At 52.9% G+C, this 17,902-nt stretch overlaps 1 protein-coding gene across 3 annotated transcripts in view; it reads left to right on the forward strand.

Moving 5' to 3' along the window:
* The window catches only part of pnkp (polynucleotide kinase 3'-phosphatase), an 87,904-nt gene that overhangs the window by 39,918 nt on the left and 30,084 nt on the right, over nucleotides 1–17,902 (forward strand). For all 3 annotated transcript variants that reach the window (XM_059950751.1, XM_059950752.1, XM_059950750.1), the window contains exons 5-8: nucleotides 10,017–10,074; nucleotides 15,198–15,305; nucleotides 15,589–15,660; nucleotides 15,862–15,910. In XM_059950751.1, coding sequence (XP_059806734.1) covers nucleotides 10,017–10,074; nucleotides 15,198–15,305; nucleotides 15,589–15,660; nucleotides 15,862–15,910 — 287 coding nt within the window. The remainder of the gene's footprint in view (nucleotides 1–10,016; nucleotides 10,075–15,197; nucleotides 15,306–15,588; nucleotides 15,661–15,861; nucleotides 15,911–17,902) is intronic.

Consider the following 17,902-nt stretch of genomic DNA (forward strand, 5'->3'; position numbering starts at 1 on the left):
AGGGAGCTGGATTAATGTCAGAGGGAATACTGTCAGTGACACAGTTTCCTGGGGGAGAGGGGTCACTGAGGGAGGGAGCTGGATTAATGTTAGAGGGAATACAGTCAGTGACACAGTTTCCTGGGGGAGAGGGGTCACTGAGGGAAGGATCTGGATTAATATCAGTGGGGATACAGTCAGTGACACTGGACACTGGGGGAGAGGGGTCACTGAGGGACGGTGGGAGGGAGCTGGATTAATGTCATTGGGGATACGGTCAGTGACACAGTACACTGGGGGAGAGGGGTCACTGAGGGACGGTGGGAGGGAGCTGGATTAAAATTCATTCACGAAACAGTCAGTGACACAGGACACTGGGGGAGAGGGGTCACCGAGGGAGGGAGCTGGATTAACATCAGTAGCGAAACAGTCAGTGACACAGGACACTGGGGGAGAGGGGTCACCGAGGGAGGGAGCTGGTTTAACATCAGTAGGGAAACAGTCAGTGACACAGGACACTGGGGGAGAAGGGTCACTGAGGGAGGGAGCTGGATTAATGTCAGTGGGGATATAGTCAGTGACAGTGCCCTGGGGGAGTGGGGTCACTGTGGGAGGGAGCTGGATTAATGTCAGTGGGGATACAGTCACTGACTCAAGCACTGGGGGAGAGGGGTCACTGAGGGATAGTTGGAGGGCGCTGGATTCATGTGAGTGGGGATACAGTCAGTGTCCTGGGGGAGAGGGGTCACTGAGGGAGGGAGCTGGATTAACGTCAGTAGGGAAACAGTCAGTGACACAGGACACTGGGGGAGAAGGGTCACTGAGGGAGAGAGCTGGATTAATGTCAGAGGGAATACTGTCAGTGACACAGTTTCCTGGGGGAGAGGGGTCACTGAGGGAGAGAGCTGGATTAATGTCAGAGGGAATACTGTCAGTGACACAGTTTCCTGGGGGAGAGGGGTCACTGAGGGAGGAAGCTGGATTAATGTTAGAGGGAATTCAGTCAGTGACACAGTTTCCTGGGGGAGAGGGGTCACTGAGGGAGGGAGCTGGATTAATGTTAGAGGGAATACAGTCAGTGACACAGTTTCCTGGGGGAGAGGGGTCACTGAGGGAGGGAGCTGGATTAATGTTAGAGGGAATACAGTCAGTGACACAGGACACTGGGGGAGAGGGGTCACTGAGGGACGGTGGGAGGGAGCTGGATTAATGTCAGTGGGGATACATTCAGTGATTCAGGCACTGGGGGAGAGGTGTAACAGCGACTGGGGAGAGGGGTAACTGAGGGACTGGGGAGAGGTCAATGAGGGACAAGGGGAGGGGTCAGTGAGGGACAGTGGGAGTGAGGGATTAATAATGTAAGTGGGGGTTCAGTCAGTGACACTGCGGGAGAGGGGTCACTGAGGGATGGAGAGGGGTCACTGAGGGAGTGAGCTGGGTTATCGTCAGTGGCGATACAGTCAGTGACACTGCGGGAGAGGGGTCACTGAGGGAGGGAGCTGGATTAATGTCAGAGGGAATACTGTCAGTGACACAGTTTCCTGGGGGAGAGGGGTCACTGAGGGAGGGAGCTGGATTAATGTTAGAGGGAATACAGTCAGTGACATAGTTTCCTGGGGGAGAGGGGTCACTGAGGGAAGGATCTGGATTAATATCAGTGGGGATACAGTCAGTGACACTGGGGGAGAGGGGCCTGTGAGGGAGGGGGCTGGATCAATGTCACTGTGGATTCAGTCAGTGACACAGGACACTGGGGGAGAGGGGTCACTGAGGGACGGTGGGAGGGAGCTGGATTAATGTCATTGGGGATACGGTCAGTGACACAATTTCTTGGGGGAGTGGGGTCACTGAGGGAGGAAGCTGGATTAATGTCAGAGGGAATACTGTCAGTGACACAGTTTCCTGGGGGAGAGTGGTCACTGAGGGAGGGAGCTGGATTAATGTTAGAGGGAATACAGTCAGTGACACAGTTTCCTGGGGGAGAGGGGTCACTGAGGGAGGAAGCTGGATTAATGTCAGAGGGAATACTGTCAGTGACACAGTTTCCTGGGGGAGAGGGGTCACTGAGGGAGGGAGCTGGATTAATGTTAGAGGGAATACAGTCAGTGACACAGTTTCCTGGGGGAGAGGGGTCACTGAGGGAAGGATCTGGATTAATATCAGTGGGGATACAGCCAGTGACACTGGGGGAGAGGGGCCTGTGAGGGAGGGGGCTGGATCAATGTCACTGTGGATTCAGTCAGTGACACAGGACACTGGGGGAGAGGGGTCACTGAGGGACGGTGGGAGGGAGCTGGATTAATGTCAGTGGGGATACATTCAGTGATTCAGGCACTGGGGGAGAGGTGTAACAGCGACTGGGGAGAGGGGTAACTGAGGGACTGGGGAGGGGTCAATGAGGGACAAGGGGAGGGGTCAGTGAGGGACAGTGGGAGTGAGGGATTAATAATGTAAGTGGGGGTTCAGTCAGTGACACTGCGGGAGAGGGGTCACTGAGGGATGGAGAGGGGTCACTGAGGGAGTGAGCTGGGTTATCGTCAGTGGCGATACAGTCAGTGACACTGCGGGAGAGGGGTCACTGAGGGAGGGAGCTGGATTAATGTCAGAGGGAATACTGTCAGTGACACAGTTTCCTGGGGGAGAGGGGTCACTGAGGGAGGGAGCTGGATTAATGTTAGAGGGAATACAGTCAGTGACACAGTTTCCTGGGGGAGAGGGGTCACTGAGGGAAGGATCTGGATTAATATCAGTGGGGATACAGTCAGTGACACAGTTTCCTGGGGGAGAGGGGCCTGTGAGGGAGGGGGCTGGATCAATGTCACTGTGGATTCAGTCAGTGACACAGGACACTGGGGGAGAGGGGTCACTGAGGGACGGTGGGAGGGAGCTGGATTAATGTCTGTGGGGATACAGTCAGTGACACTGGGGGAGAGGGGTCACTGAGGGAGGGAGCTGGGTTATCGTCATTAGGGATACAGTCAGTGATAGGACGCTGGAGAGAGTGGTCTCTGAGGGACGGTGTCAGGGAGCTGGAGTAACATCAGTGGGGATACTGTCAGTGACAGTGTCCTGGGGGAGAGGGGTCACTGAGGGAGGGAGCTGGATTAATGTCTGTGGGGATACAGTCAGTGACACTGGGGCAGAGGGGTCACTGAGGGAGGGAGCTGGATTGATGTCAGTGGGGATACAGTCAGTGTCCTGGGGGAGAAGGGTCACTGAGGGACGGGAGAGGGGTCACTGTGGGAGGGAGCTGGATTAATGTCTGTGGGGATACGGTCAGTGACACTGGGGGAGAGGGGTCACTGAAGGAGGGAGCTGGGTTATCGTCATTAGGGATACAGTCAGTGATAGGACGCTGGAGAGCGTGGTCTCTGAGGGATAGTGTCAGGGAGCTGGAGTAACATCAGTGGGGATACTGTCAGTGACACAGTGTCCTGGGGGAGAGGGGTCACTGAGGGAGGGAGCTGGATTAATGTCAGTGGGGATACAGTCAGTGACACAGGGGGAGAGGGGGGAGGTGACTGAGGGAGGGGAGAGGGTTGACTGAGGGAGGGAGCTGGATTAATGTCTGTGGGGATACAGTCAGTGACACTGGGGGAGAGGAGTCACTGAGGGAGGGAGCTGGGTTATCGTCATTAGGGATACAGTCAGTGACACAGCGTTGGGGAAGACGAGTCACTTCGGGACGGTGTGAGGGAGCTAGATTAACGTCAATGGAGATACAGTCAGTGAAACATTGTCCTGGGGTAGAGGGGTTACTAAGGGAGGGAGCTGGATTAATGTCTGTGGGTACACAGACAGTGACAGTGGGGGAGAGGAGTCACTGAGGGATGGGGAGAGGGGTAACTGAGCGACTGAGGAGAGGGGTAACTAAGGGATTGGGGAGGGGATCAATGAGGGATGAGGAGAGGGGTCAGTGAGGGACAGTGGGAGTGAGAGGGATTAATAATGTAAGTGGGGATACATTCAGTGACACTGGGGGAGAGGGGTCACTGAGGGAGGGAGCTGGATTAATGTCATTGGGGATACAGTCAGTGTCCTGGGGGAGAGGGGTCACTGAGGGTGGGAGCTGGGTTATCGTCAGTAGCGATACAGTCAGTGAGACAGTGTCCTGGGGTAGATGGGTCACTGAGGGAGGGAGCTGGATTAATGTGAGTGGTGATACAGTCAGTGACATAGTTTCCTGGGGGAGAGGGGTCACTGAGGGAAGGATCTGGATTAATATCAGTGGGGATACAGTCAGTGACACTGGGGGAGAGGGGCCTGTGAGGGAGGGGGCTGGATCAATGTCACTGTGGATTCAGTCAGTGACACAGGACACTGGGGGAGAGGGGTCACTGAGGGACGGTGGGAGGGAGCTGGATTAATGTCATTGGGGATACGGTCAGTGATACAATTTCCTGGGGGAGTGGGGTCACTGAGGGAGGAAGCTGGATTAATGTCAGAGGGAATACTGTCAGTGACACAGTTTCCTGGGGGAGAGGGGTCACTGAGGGAGGGAGCTGGATTAATGTTAGAGGGAATACAGTCAGTGACACAGTTTCCTGGGGGAGAGGGGTCACTGAGGGAGGGATCTGGATTAATGTTAGAGGGAATACAGTCAGTGACACAGGACACTGGGGGAGAGGGGTCACTGAGGGACGGTGGGAGGGAGCTGGATTATTGTCATTGGGGATACGGTCAGTGACACAATTTCCTGGGGGAGTGGGGTCACTGAGGGAGGAAGCTGGATTAATGTCAGAGGGAATACAGTCAGTGACACAGTTTCCTGGGGGAGAGGGGTCACTGAGGGAAGGATCTGGATTAATATCAGTGGGGATACAGTCAGTGACACTGGGGGAGAGGGGCCTGTGTGGGAGGGGGCTGGATCAATGTCACTGTGGATTCAGTCAGTGACACAGGACACTGGGGGAGAGGGGTCACTGAGGGACGGTGGGAGGGAGCTGGATTAATGTCAGTGGGGATACATTCAGTGATTCAGGCACTGGGGGAGAGGTGTAACAGCGACTGGGGAGAGGGGTAACTGAGGGACTGGGGAGGGGTCAATGAGGGACAAGGGGAGGGGTCAGTGAGGGACAGTGGGAGTGAGGGATTAATAATGTAAGTGGGGGTTCAGTCAGTGACACTGCGGGAGAGGGGTCACTGAGGGATGGAGAGGGGTCACTGAGGGAGTGAGCTGGGTTATCGTCAGTGGCGATACAGTCAGTGACACTGCGGGAGAGGGGTCACTGAGGGAGGGAGCTGGATTGATGTCAGTGGGGATACAGTCAGTGTCCTGGGGGAGAAGGGTCACTGTGGGAGGGAGCTGGATTAATGTCTGTGGGGATACGGTCAGTGACACTGGGGGAGAGGGGTCACTGAGGGAGGGAGCTGGGTTATCGTCATTAGGGATGCCATCAGTGACACAGGGGGAGAGGGGGGAGGTGACTGAGGGAGGGGAGAGGGTTGACTGAGGGAGGGAGCTGGATTAATGTCTGTGGGGATACAGTCAGTGACACTGGGGGAGAGGGGTCACTGAGGGAGGGAGCTGGGTTATCATCATTAGGGATACAGTCAGTGATAGGACGCTGGAGAGAGTGGTCTCTGAGGGACGGTGTCAGGGAGCTGGAGTAACATCAGTGGGGATACTGTCAGTGACACAGTGTCCTGGGGGAGAGGGGTCACTGAGGGAGGGAGCTGGATTAATTTCTGTGGGGATACAGTCAGTGACACTGGGGGAGAGGGGTCACTGAAGGAGGGAGCTGGGTTATCGTCATTAGGGATACAGTCAGTGATAGGACGCTGGAGAGCGTGGTCTCTGAGGGATAGTGTCAGGGAGCTGGAGTAACATCAGTGGGGATACTGTCAGTGACACAGTGTCCTGGGGGAGAGGGGTCACTGAGGGAGGGAGCTGGATTGATGTCAGTGGGGATACAGTCAGTGTCCTGGGGGAGAAGGGTCACTGAGGGACGGGAGAGGGGTCACTGTGGGAGGGAGCTGGATTAATGTCTGTGGGGATACGGTCAGTGACACTGGGGGAGAGGGGTCACTGAAGGAGGGAGCTGGGTTATCGTCATTAGGGATACAGTCAGTGATAGGACGCTGGAGAGCGTGGTCTCTGAGGGATAGTGTCAGGGAGCTGGAGTAACATCAGTGGGGATACTGTCAGTGACACAGTGTCCTGGGGGAGAGGGGTCACTGAGGGAGGGAGCTGGATTAATGTCAGTGGGGATACAGTCAGTGACACAGGGGGAGAGGGGGGAGGTGACTGAGGGAGGGGAGAGGGTTGACTGAGGGAGGGAGCTGGATTAATGTCTGTGGGGATACAGTCAGTGACACTGGGGGAGAGGAGTCACTGAGGGAGGGAGCTGTGTTATCGTCATTAGGGATACAGTCAGTGACACAGCGTTGGGGAAGACGAGTCACTTCGGGACGGTGTGAGGGAGCTAGATTAACGTCAGTGGAGATACAGTCAGTGAAACATTGTCCTGGGGTAGAGGGGTTACTAAGGGAGGGAGCTGGATTTATGTCTGTGGGTACACAGACAGTGACAGTGGGGGAGAGGAGTCACTGAGGGATGGGGAGAGGGGTAACTGAGCGACTGAGGAGAGGGGTAACTAAGGGATTGGGGAGGGGATCAATGAGGGATGAGGAGAGGGGTCAGTGAGGGACAGTGGGAGTGAGAGGGATTAATAATGTAAGTGGGGATACATTCAGTGACACTGGGGGAGAGGGGTCACTGAGGGAGGGAGCTGGATTGATGTCAGTGGGGATACAGTCAGTGTCCTGGGGGAGAAGGGTCACTGAGGGAGGGAGCTGGATTAATGTCTGTGGGGATACGGTCAGTGTCCTGGGGGAGAAGGGTCACTGAGGGAGGGAGCTGGATTAATGTCTGTGGGGATACGGTCAGTGACACTGGGGGAGAGGGGTCACTGAGGGAGGGAGCTGGGTTATCGTCATTAGGGATGCCATCAGTGACACAGGGGGAGAGGGGGGAGGTGACTGAGCGAGGGGAGAGGGTTGACTGAGGGAGGGAGCTGGATTAATGTCTGTGGGGATACAGTCAGTGACACTGGGGGAGAGGGGTCACTGAGGGAGGGAGCTGGGTTATCGTCATTAGGGATACAGTCAGTGATAGGACGCTGGAGAGAGTGGTCTCTGAGGGACGGTGTCAGGGAGCTGGAGTAACATCAGTGGGGATACTGTCAGTGACACAGTGTCCTGGGGGAGAGGGGTCACTGAGGGAGGGAGCTGGATTAATTTCTGTGGGGATACAGTCAGTGACACTGGGGGAGAGGGGTCACTGAGGGAGGGAGCTGGATTGATGTCAGTGGGGATACAGTCAGTGTCCTGGGGGAGAAGGGTCACTGAGGGACGGGAGAGGGGTCACTGTGGGAGGGAGCTGGATTAATGTCTGTGGGGATACGGTCAGTGACACTGGGGGAGAGGGGTCACTGAAGGAGGGAGCTGGGTTATCGTCATTAGGGATACAGTCAGTGATAGGACGCTGGAGAGCGTGGTCTCTGAGGGATAGTGTCAGGGAGCTGGAGTAACATCAGTGGGGATACTGTCAGTGACACAGTGTCCTGGGGGAGAGGGGTCACTGAGGGAGGGAGCTGGATTAATGTCAGTGGGGATACAGTCAGTGACACAGGGGGAGAGGGGGGAGGTGACTGAGGGAGGGGAGAGGGTTGACTGAGGGAGGGAGCTGGATTAATGTCTGTGGGGATACAGTCAGTGACACTGGGGGAGAGGAGTCACTGAGGGAGGGAGCTGGGTTATCGTCATTAGGGATACAGTCAGTGACACAGCGTTGGGGAAGACGAGTCACTTCGGGACGGTGTGAGGGAGCTAGATTAACGTCAGTGGAGATACAGTCAGTGAAACATTGTCCTGGGGTAGAGGGGTTACTAAGGGAGGGAGCTGGATTTATGTCTGTGGGTACACAGACAGTGACAGTGGGGGAGAGGAGTCACTGAGGGATGGGGAGAGGGGTAACTGAGCGACTGAGGAGAGGGGTAACTAAGGGATTGGGGAGGGGATCAATGAGGGATGAGGAGAGGGGTCAGTGAGGGACAGTGGGAGTGAGAGGGATTAATAATGTAAGTGGGGATACATTCAGTGACACTGGGGGAGAGGGGTCACTGAGGGAGGGAGCTGGATTGATGTCAGTGGGGATACAGTCAGTGTCCTGGGGGAGAAGGGTCACTGAGGGAGAGAGCTGGATTAATGTCTGTGGGGATACGGTCAGTGTCCTGGGGGAGAAGGGTCACTGAGGGAGGGAGCTGGATTAATGTCTGTGGGGATACGGTCAGTGACACTGGGGGAGAGGGGTCACTGAGGGATAGTTGGAGGGCGCTGGATTCATGTGAGTGGGGATACAGTCAGTGTCCTGGGGGAGAGGGGTCACTGAGGGAGGGGGCTGGATTAATGTCATTGGGGATACAGTCAGTGTCCTGGGGGAGAGGGGTCACTGAGGGAGGGGGCTGGATTAATGTCAGTGGGGATAGAGTTAGTGACACAGTGTCCTGGGGGAGAGGGGTCACTGAGGGAGGGGGCTGGATTAATGTCAGTGGGGATAGAGTTAGTGACACAGTGTCCTGGGGTAGAGGGTTCACTGAGGGAGGGGGCTGGTTTAACGTCAGTGGGGATACAGTCAGTGACACTGAGGGAGAGTGGTCACTGAGGGAGGGAGCTGGATTAATGTCAGTGGGGATACAGTCAGTGACACAGTGTCCTGGGGGAGAGGGGTCACTGAGGGACTGGGGAGAAGGGTCACTGTGGGACGGGGAGAGAGGAGTCACTGAGGGACTGGGGAGAGGGGTCACTGAGGGACGGGGGAGGAAGCTGGAATAATGTCAGTGGGGATACAGTCAGTGACAGTGTCCTGGGGGAGAGGGGTCACTGAGGGACGGTGTGAGGGAGCTGGATTAATGTCAATGGGGATACAGTCAGTGACATGGCACTGCGGGAGAGGAGTCAGTGAGGGACGGGGAGAGGAGTCACTGAGGGACGGGGAGGAAGCTGGAATAATGTCAGTGGGGATACAGTCAGTGACAGTGTCCTGGAGGAGAGGGGTCACTGAGGGACGGTGTGAGGAAGCTGGATTAATGTCAGTGGGGATACAGTCAGTGACACATTGTCCTGGGGGTGGGAGCTGGATTAATGTCAGTGGGGATCCAGTCAGTGACACAGTGTCCTGGGGGAGAGGGGTCACTGTGGGACGGTGTCAGGCAGCTGGATTTCCATCAGTGGGGATATAGTCAGTGACACAGTGTCCTGGGGGAGAGGGGTCACTGAGGGACGGTGTGAGGGAGCTGGATTAATGTCAATGGGGATACAGTCAGTGACATGGCACTGCGGGAGAGGAGTCAGTGAGGGACGGGGAGAGGAGTCACTGAGGGACGGGGAGGAAGCTGGAATAATGTCAGTGGGGATTTAGTCAGTGACACTGGGGGAGAGGGGTCACTGAGGGACGAGGAGAGGGGTCACAGAGGGACGGTGTAAGGGAGCTGGATTAATGTCAGTGGGGATACAGTGAGTGACACAGTGTCTTGGGGGAGAGGGGTCACTGAGGGACGGTGTGGGGGAGCTGGATTAATGTCAGTGGGGATACAGTCAGTGACACAGTGTCCTGAGGAAGCGGGATCACTGTGGGACGGGGAGAGAGGAGTCACTGAGGTACAGGCAGAACAGAGTCACTGAGGGGTGGGGAGAGGGAGCTGGATTAATGTCAATGGGAATACAGTCAGTTTCATGGCACTGGGGGAGAGGGGTCACTGAGGCACTGTGGGAGAGGAGTCACTGAGGGATTGGGGAGAGGGGTCACTGAGGGACTGGGGGAGAGGGGCCTGAGGGATTGGGGAGAGGGTTCACTGAGGGACTGGGGAGAAGGGTCATTGAGGGACTGGGGGAGAGGGGTCACTGAGGGATTGGGGAGAGGGGTCACTGTGGGAGGGAGCTGGATTAATGTCAATGGGGATACAATCAGTGACATGGCACTGCGGGAGAGGAATCACTGAGGGAGTTGGACTAATCTGTAAATTGTATGGTTTCAGAATTCTTTATCCGGAAATTCCCAAGAGACTCAAGCAGTTATTCCAGGATGGATATAAGGTGAGGCGTGTGGGAGAGGGCACGTCTGGTCACAGTACACTGAACACCCCCGATGCCCAGTTAAACTTAATCCCTTCTGCGTGCACACGGTCCCTCTCACACCTTTCACGGTCTTGTGAAATTCTCCCAAAAGGCACTGTTATACTCTGCCCCCGCCACCATTCCTGGCACCACCAATCTGTAGTATTGGAGCCCTGCGCATCTCAACCCAATTCAAGTTGAATTGTCATTGAACCGTCCATGAATACCCAGGAATACTGTCAAACGAAACATCGTTACTGTGGAGACACCGAATCGACAGTCGCACACAAGATCAGAGCAGGACTGGCCTCACAGCCGCACGATAAGAGTCCAAACTCCAGCAATCGATCTACAGGTGACCACTAAAATGCAACAGCACAAAATATATTTTATTGCACATCCTCCAGTCGATGGGCAGCAGTGGAGCTTGCCTTCTGCTGAGTGAACAACGGGGGGCAGCACTGATCCAGGCTGAGCCACGCCGCCCCGCTGGAGTGTGCTGGTTTCGAAGCCTCTCTCCTGGTGGCTGTATGTAGGCGACACTGCGGCTCGAGGCCTAGTCATTGCTATGACAGAGACCTCCCAACTCCCTCCCGCCAGCCACCCCCGATCTCAAAGATCAAATTAAATTTATTATCTGAGTTCATGCATGGCACCGCATTCAACCCTGAGATTCTTTTTCAGCAGGCGCACTCAGCAAATCCATAGAACAGTAACTGTAAACAGGATCTGTCAACAAGCTGCAAATGCAGGTATAAATAAATAGTAATAAACAACGAGCGTGAAATAATGTAAAGGAGTCTTTAAATGAGTGTAGCTGTCCCCTTTTGTTCAAGAGCCTGATGGTTGAGAGGTAATGACTGTTCCTGAACCGGTGGTACGAGTCCTGAGGCTCCTGTACCTTCTGCCTGATGGTAGCAGTGAGAAAAGAGCACGGCCTGAGTGGTGGGGATCTTTGAATACGGTTGCTGCTTTTCTACAGTATTGTTTCATGTAGATGTGCTCAGTGGTTGCATTTTGGAAGGGAAAACCAGGGTAGAACATACAAGGTAAATGGTAGGACACTGAGGAGTGCAGTAGAACAGAGGGATCTGGGAATACAGATACAAAATTCCCTAAAAGAGGCATCACAGGTAGGTAGGGTAGTAAGGAGAGCTTTTGTCACATTAGCCTTTATAAATCAAAGTATTGAGTATAAGAGTTGGAATGTTATGGTGAGATTGTATAAGGCATTGGTGAGACCAAATTTGAAGTATTGTCTGTAGTTTTGGTCACCGAATTACAGGAAGGATATTAATCAGGTTGAAAGAGTGCAGAGAAGGTTTACAAGGATGTTGCCAGGACTTGAGAAACTGAGTTACAGAGAAAGGTTGAACAGGTTAGGACTTTATTTGGAGCGTAGGAGAATGAGGGGAGATTTTATAGAAGTATATAAAATTATGATGGGTATAGATAGAGTGAACGCAAGCAGGCTTTTTCCACTGAGGCCAGGGGAGAAAAAAACCTGAGGATGTGGGTTAAGGGTGAAGGGGGAAAAGTTTAATGGGAACATTAGGGGGAACAGAGATTGGTTGGAGTGTGGAATGAGCTGCCAGATGAAGTGGTAAATGCGGGCTCACCTTTAATATTTAAGAAAAACTTGGACAGGTTCATGGATGAGAGGTGTATGGAGGGATCAGGGCCGGGTGCAGGTCAGTGGGACTGGGCAGAAAAATGGATCGGCACAGCCAAGGAGGGCCAAAAGGCCTGTTTCTGTGCTGTTAATGTTCTATGGTTTGGGAGGGTTTTACCTGTGATGTACTGGGCAGAATCCACAACTTTTTGTAGGCTCTTCTGCTCAAAAGCATTGGTGTTCCCATACCAGTCTGCAATGGAGCCAGTCAGCACACTTTCCACCACACAGCTATAAAAGTTTGCCAAGGCTTTTGATGGCATGCCGAGCCTCTGCAGAATCCTCCAAGTAGAGACGCTGTTGTGCTTTCTTTGCACTGATGGGTGCAGGACAGGCCCTTTGAGATAGGGATTTAAAATTACCAACCCTCTGACCCTCCAAAGATTGCTGGCTGATGGACTCCTGGAGTCTACAATCAGTTCCTTGGTCTTATCGAGAGTGAGTGAGGGGTTGTTGCTATGACACCACTCAGCCAAATCTCCCTCCTGTAGGCTGATTAATTGCCGCCTTTGATACAGTCATCAGCAAACTTGTATGTAGGCTTGGAGCTGTGCTTTGTCATGGGCATAAAGCGAGTAGAGCAGGGGGCTAAGTACACGTCCCCTGGTGTTTGTGACCACAGCAAAGCTGTCTGGGATCTTGGTGAGAGGGCATGTTTGGACCAGGTGGAGGGCATCCTGGGTTGAGGCACCACAGGGGCAAACTGGGTTTATCGGGCACCCCGTCAATGTGTTTGCACATGTCGACTGCTGAGTCTGTTTGTAGCTATCGGAAAGCCTAGGAGGAGTGAGGTGGGGTCATCGATCATATCTCCGCCGGAGGTCATGTTGGTGTGCCAGTACTGACATCGTGCAGTGTGTTCATCGTAGGAGACAAGGTTTCTCAAGCTGTAGAAACGTTTTCGGGATTTGAGTCGGGAAGCTGGAGGAGCATTTTTGATGAGTTTGCGAACTGGAGTGTTGTAGGGCATATTTTGGATATGCAGGTAGTATTTTGCGGAAGCCGTTGTCTTACGGTACTCCAGGAGTGCTTCTCCACTCATTGACGGGAGCCATTGGTCAGATGTCAATTTTCGGGCTCCTGAGATAATTCTCAGAGAAGCTTGGAGCTGTGGATTGATGTTTGTGTGAGTATTCCTCTCCCACGTGGGTGACTTGAGAAACAACGCTAAGTTAGCTGTTCATAAGACTGACTGTTTAGCACCCCATTTGGTTTTCTATCTTCCCGATCACAGCTGTTCTGGATTTTGGTTTCTTTGCTACATTTAGAAGATGGATCCTGTATGGGAGTTAGATTTTGTGTGACCGACTCCTCAGTGCTTTGGGTGTGGATTGTTGGGTACCTGTTTGTCATGTCGTTTGATATTAAGCTTAGGTTTGGTGGTCGATTGTCTAGGTGAAATATGGACGTTACCGGCACCACTTTGAGAAGTAGTTGGGTACGGAGTAGATATCTTGGGTGAGGATTTTTTAAATGGATTTGGCGTCGTTGGATCTGAAGACTATGTCCATCAGTGTATCCAAATTTAGCAGATGTGCTTTCAACAACGTGCGGAGGTTTGTGTGCTTTGAGGACTCCATCAGGCGACGTCAACTCGGGGCTACCTGTCCAATGTTGGAGTGGTTGTGGACGAGATGTCAGATGAAGATCGATCCTACCCCAGCCTTGCATCTGCCCCTCCTGGGCCGCACTTCACCATCAACACCTTTCCTGTATTGGGCAACCAGAAGTCCACACAATAGTTCAGATACTGCTGAAGCAGAACCTAATATCAACTTAGAATTCTTATACTCAACGCCCTGACTCATGGATAGGCTACCTTTTCCACCCTGCCGCCACTGAGCACGTCTACTTGAAATGCTGTCGTGGGAAAGCAGCACCCATCATCAGGGCCCCCACCTGGTCAGGCTCCCTTCTCACTGCTGCCATCAGGAAGAAGATTCAGGAGCCCCAGAACTCGCACCACCAGGTTCAGGAACAGTTACTACCCCTCAACCATCAGGCTCTTGAACCAAAGGGGGTCATTTCAACCTCACATGCCCCATCATTGAATGTCCCCACAACCTCCGGACTCACTTTCCAGGACTCTCGACTGTGTTCTGGACATTTATTATTTATTTATTATTATTAAGTTTCTCTCTCTCTGTATTTGCACTATTTCTTGTCTTTTGCACACTGGTTGAATGCCCAAGTTGGTGCGGTCTTTCATTGATTCTGTTGTGGTTATTCCATAGATTTATTGAGTCTGCCCATAAGGAAACGAATCTCAGGGTTGTATTTGGTGACATAGATGTACTTTGATAATGAATTTACATTGAATTTTGAGTCATCAATGTTTGCAGCCACTTTCAGGGAGCCGTGTGGACTTGGACTCCAAGACTCCTCTGTACATCAGCACTGTCATTAACTGTGTACTGTCACTTTACATTTCATTTCCCAAAGAGAAACTCCTCACATTAATCACCGTCTTCCACTTCTCCGTCCATACCCGCAGCTGACCTATACCCCACAGTATTCCTTGGCAATATTCCGCATTATTTAAAGCATCTCCAACTTATGTGTCGTCTGCTAACCCACCCATGTACATTTTAATCTAAGTCTCACAAACAGCAGAAGGGACTTATTCTGGCTGGAGATCCACGAGCTGTGATCCACGATCAGTGCTGGGATCTCTGTTTGTGAGATCGATTGATGATGAAAATGTACCGTTGATGGGTGAGCTTGCTGACGACAGAAGGATTGGTGGAATTGTGGACAGCGTAGAAGACTGTGGGATATGGGTCAGTTCAGTTATGGGCAGGGAAATGGCGGGTGGAACTGAATTGGGGCTCTTTGGGGGATTGGGTGTCCTCTGTGGGTCTAAGCTACCAATTCACAGTGGATGCATCTCAAGTCTTCCAGATCAGCCTACCTTGAGGGGCCTTGTCAAGTGCCTCGCAAAAGTCTGAGCACTTACCCCATCTTCGCCACCTCCTCCAAAAACTCGTGAGTTAGTAAGTCACAACTCCCCCACCACCCCACCAAAGGTGTGCTGACTGTCCCTAATCAGCTTTTCTTCCTGTAGATGATCAAAAATCCTTTCCCGAAGAATCCCCTCTAGGAGCTTTCCTCGAGACATGCAGTTTCCAGGTTACCTCCTTTGGAACAATGGGAAGAGTGTTAGCTGCTGTCCAGTCCTCCAGGATGTGGAGATCCCAGGAATCTCATCTCTCACCCCCCACCCCACCTTGATAACCTGATATATATCTCATCTGGTCCTGGGCACCCAGCCACCTTAATGGTTGTCGTCAAGTAAAGATCATCACCATAGCCATAGGTCCATGGTGGTTATTGTGGGCCCATCCCTCTGGCTGGGAAGGATGCTTCCCTGGTGGGACCCCCCCCCCCCCCAACCCCACCTCGAGCTGACTTCCTCCTCTCACTCCTCCAGCTCGTCTTCTTCACCAATCAGAGGGGCATCAGCCGAGGGAAACTCCATCCTCAGGACTTCCAGAGGAAGGTGGAGGCAGTGATCAGCAAACTGGGAGTCCCAGTCCAGGTGAGGGAGTGCAGGAGGGAGGAGGGACAGTGTGAGGGCAAGGAGGAGGGAGGGTGTGAGAAGTGAGGGGCAAGGAAGAGGGAGGGTGTGAGAAGGGAGGGATGAGGCAGGGAGGAGGGAAGGAGTGAGGTGAGAGGAGGGGTGGGGGGCAAGGAGGAGGGAGGGGGTGGGAACAAACTCTCATGGAACAGGATTTCTGTCACACAGTGTTGGGTCTGCGTGGTTGATGCAGAATTTATCAGATTAGTTATTTCTCATTCTGACCCCCCCCCCCCCCCCGCAGGTTTATGTGTCGACTGGGCTGGGGTTCTACCGGAAGCCATTATTGGGAATGCTGGATCACCTTCGGAAACAGGTACCCAATCACTCCCACATGCTCCACCGTGCAGGGTGGAGCAGGGGATGTGGCTGATTCGCCCGCAGAAGCTCCCCGAGGTGGCGGGAGGGAGGGGGGCCACTGGTCTTCTCACGGTCCTGGGACCCGAGCGCTGCGGGGGGTCGGAATTGCCCCCCCCCCGTCCGTGTCTGATCCCGTCTGTGTTCCTCTTTCCCCCAGGGGAACGACAGAGTGGAGATCGACCTGGACAAGTGCCTCTATGTTGGAGGTGGGTGTGTCTGAGGGGCAGAGGGATGTCCTGGTACGTAGATGTCAAAGCATACTGTACTGTGCAAAGTCTCAGCCACATACATTCAGCCAGGGAGCCAAACGTTTGCACAGTACCGTAGTCATTTTATGTATCGCACTGTACTGTACCACAAAAAAAACTAATTTCATGTCACACGTGAGTGATGATAAACCTGATTCTGATCTGGGTCTCTGTTGTGGACTGAGAGTGGGAAGGGGGCAGGGATGGGGGTATCATGGTTGGGGAAAAGGGGAGGGAGTGGGAAGCACCAGAGAGACATTCTGTAATGATCAATAAACCATTTAGAACATAGAACATATTGTACAGCAAATTACAGGCCCTTCGGCCCACAATGTTGTGCCGACCCTTAAACCCGGCCTCCCATACAACCCCCCACCTTAAATTCCTCCATATACCTGTCTAGTAGTCTCTTAAACTTCACTAGTGTATCTGCCTCCACCACTGACTCAGGCAGTGCATTCCACGCACCAACCACTCTCTGAGTGAAAACCTTCCCCGAATATCCCCCTTGAACTTCCCTCCCCTCACCTTAAAGCCATGTCCTCTTGTACTGAGCAGTGGTGCCCTGGGGAAGAAGTGCTGGCTGTCCACTCTGTCTATTCCTCTTACTATCTTGTACACCTCTATCATGTCTCCTCTTATCCTCCTTCTCTTCAAAGAGTAAGTCCTTAGCTCCCTTAATCTCTGATCATAATCCATACTCTCTAAACCAGGCAGCATCTGGTAAATCTCCTCTGTATCCTTTCCAATGCTTCCACATCCTTCCTATAAGTGAGGCGACCAGAACTGGACACAGTACTCCAAGGGTGGCTTAACTAGAGTTTTATAGAGCTGTATCATTACATTGCATCTCTTAAACTCTATCCCTCGACTTATGAAAGCTAACACCCCATAAGCTTTCTTAACTACCCTATCTACCTGTGAGGTAACTTTCAAGGATCTGTGGACATGTACCCCCAGATCCCTCTGCTCCTCCACACTACCATGTATCCTGCCATTTACTTTGTACTCTGCCTTGGAACACAATTGTTTGGAATCAAGTGACCGAGCCTAGAGTTTCAGGATTGGGTGTGTCTACACGCGTCAACCATCACCCCACCACAGCTCCTGCCCCACACCCCTCCTGCAGTGCTCCACCCTCGCCATTCCCAACATGCTTTGCTCCTCACACCAAATGCTGGTGGAACACAGCAGGCCAGGCAGCATCTATAGGGAGAAGCACTGTCGATGTTTCGGGCCGAGACCCTTCGTCAGGATTAACTGAAAGGAAAGATAGTTTTTCTTTCTATCTTTCCTTTCAGTTAGTCCTGACAAAGGGTCTCGGCCTTGAATTTCCAGCATCTGCAGGTTTCCTCGTGTCTGCTTTGCTCCTGCCAGGTTAACAAACTCACTCTCCGCTTTATGTTGTCAAATACAGAGCTGTGCAAAAGTCTAGGGAACCCAAGCTATGTATCTGCCTAAGACGTGCACGGTTCCGTCGAGCTTACACTTCGAACAGACACAGGAACAGGATCTTTACTCTGTCACGTTCATGATTAATTAAACTACTAACTAATTACTCTGTTAATTTCATGGCCTCTGGATAGCTGTCGCATCTACCACCACCAGCCTTGCAGCTCATTCCAGACACCTACTGCACTCTGTGTGGAAAAAAAACCTTGCTCCCGTTGTTCCCTCTCACTTTAAATGCATTCCCTCTGATACTAAACATTTCCTCTGGGGGGGGGGGGGAGATATCGACTGTCTATCTGTGCCTCTCATCATCTTATAAACCTCGATCAGGTCTTCCCTCAGGCTCTGCCACTACAGAGAAAACAACCCATGTTTGTTCAGCCTCACCTTGTAGTTCCTGCCCTCCAATCCAGGCAGATCCCGGTGAGCCTCTTCCCCACCCTCTCCAAAGCCCCCACACCCTTCCTGTAATGGGGCGACTGGAACTGTCACAATACT

This window comes from Hypanus sabinus, chromosome 26 (assembly GCF_030144855.1).
Source record: "Hypanus sabinus isolate sHypSab1 chromosome 26, sHypSab1.hap1, whole genome shotgun sequence".
Lineage (NCBI taxonomy): Eukaryota > Metazoa > Chordata > Chondrichthyes > Myliobatiformes > Dasyatidae > Hypanus > Hypanus sabinus.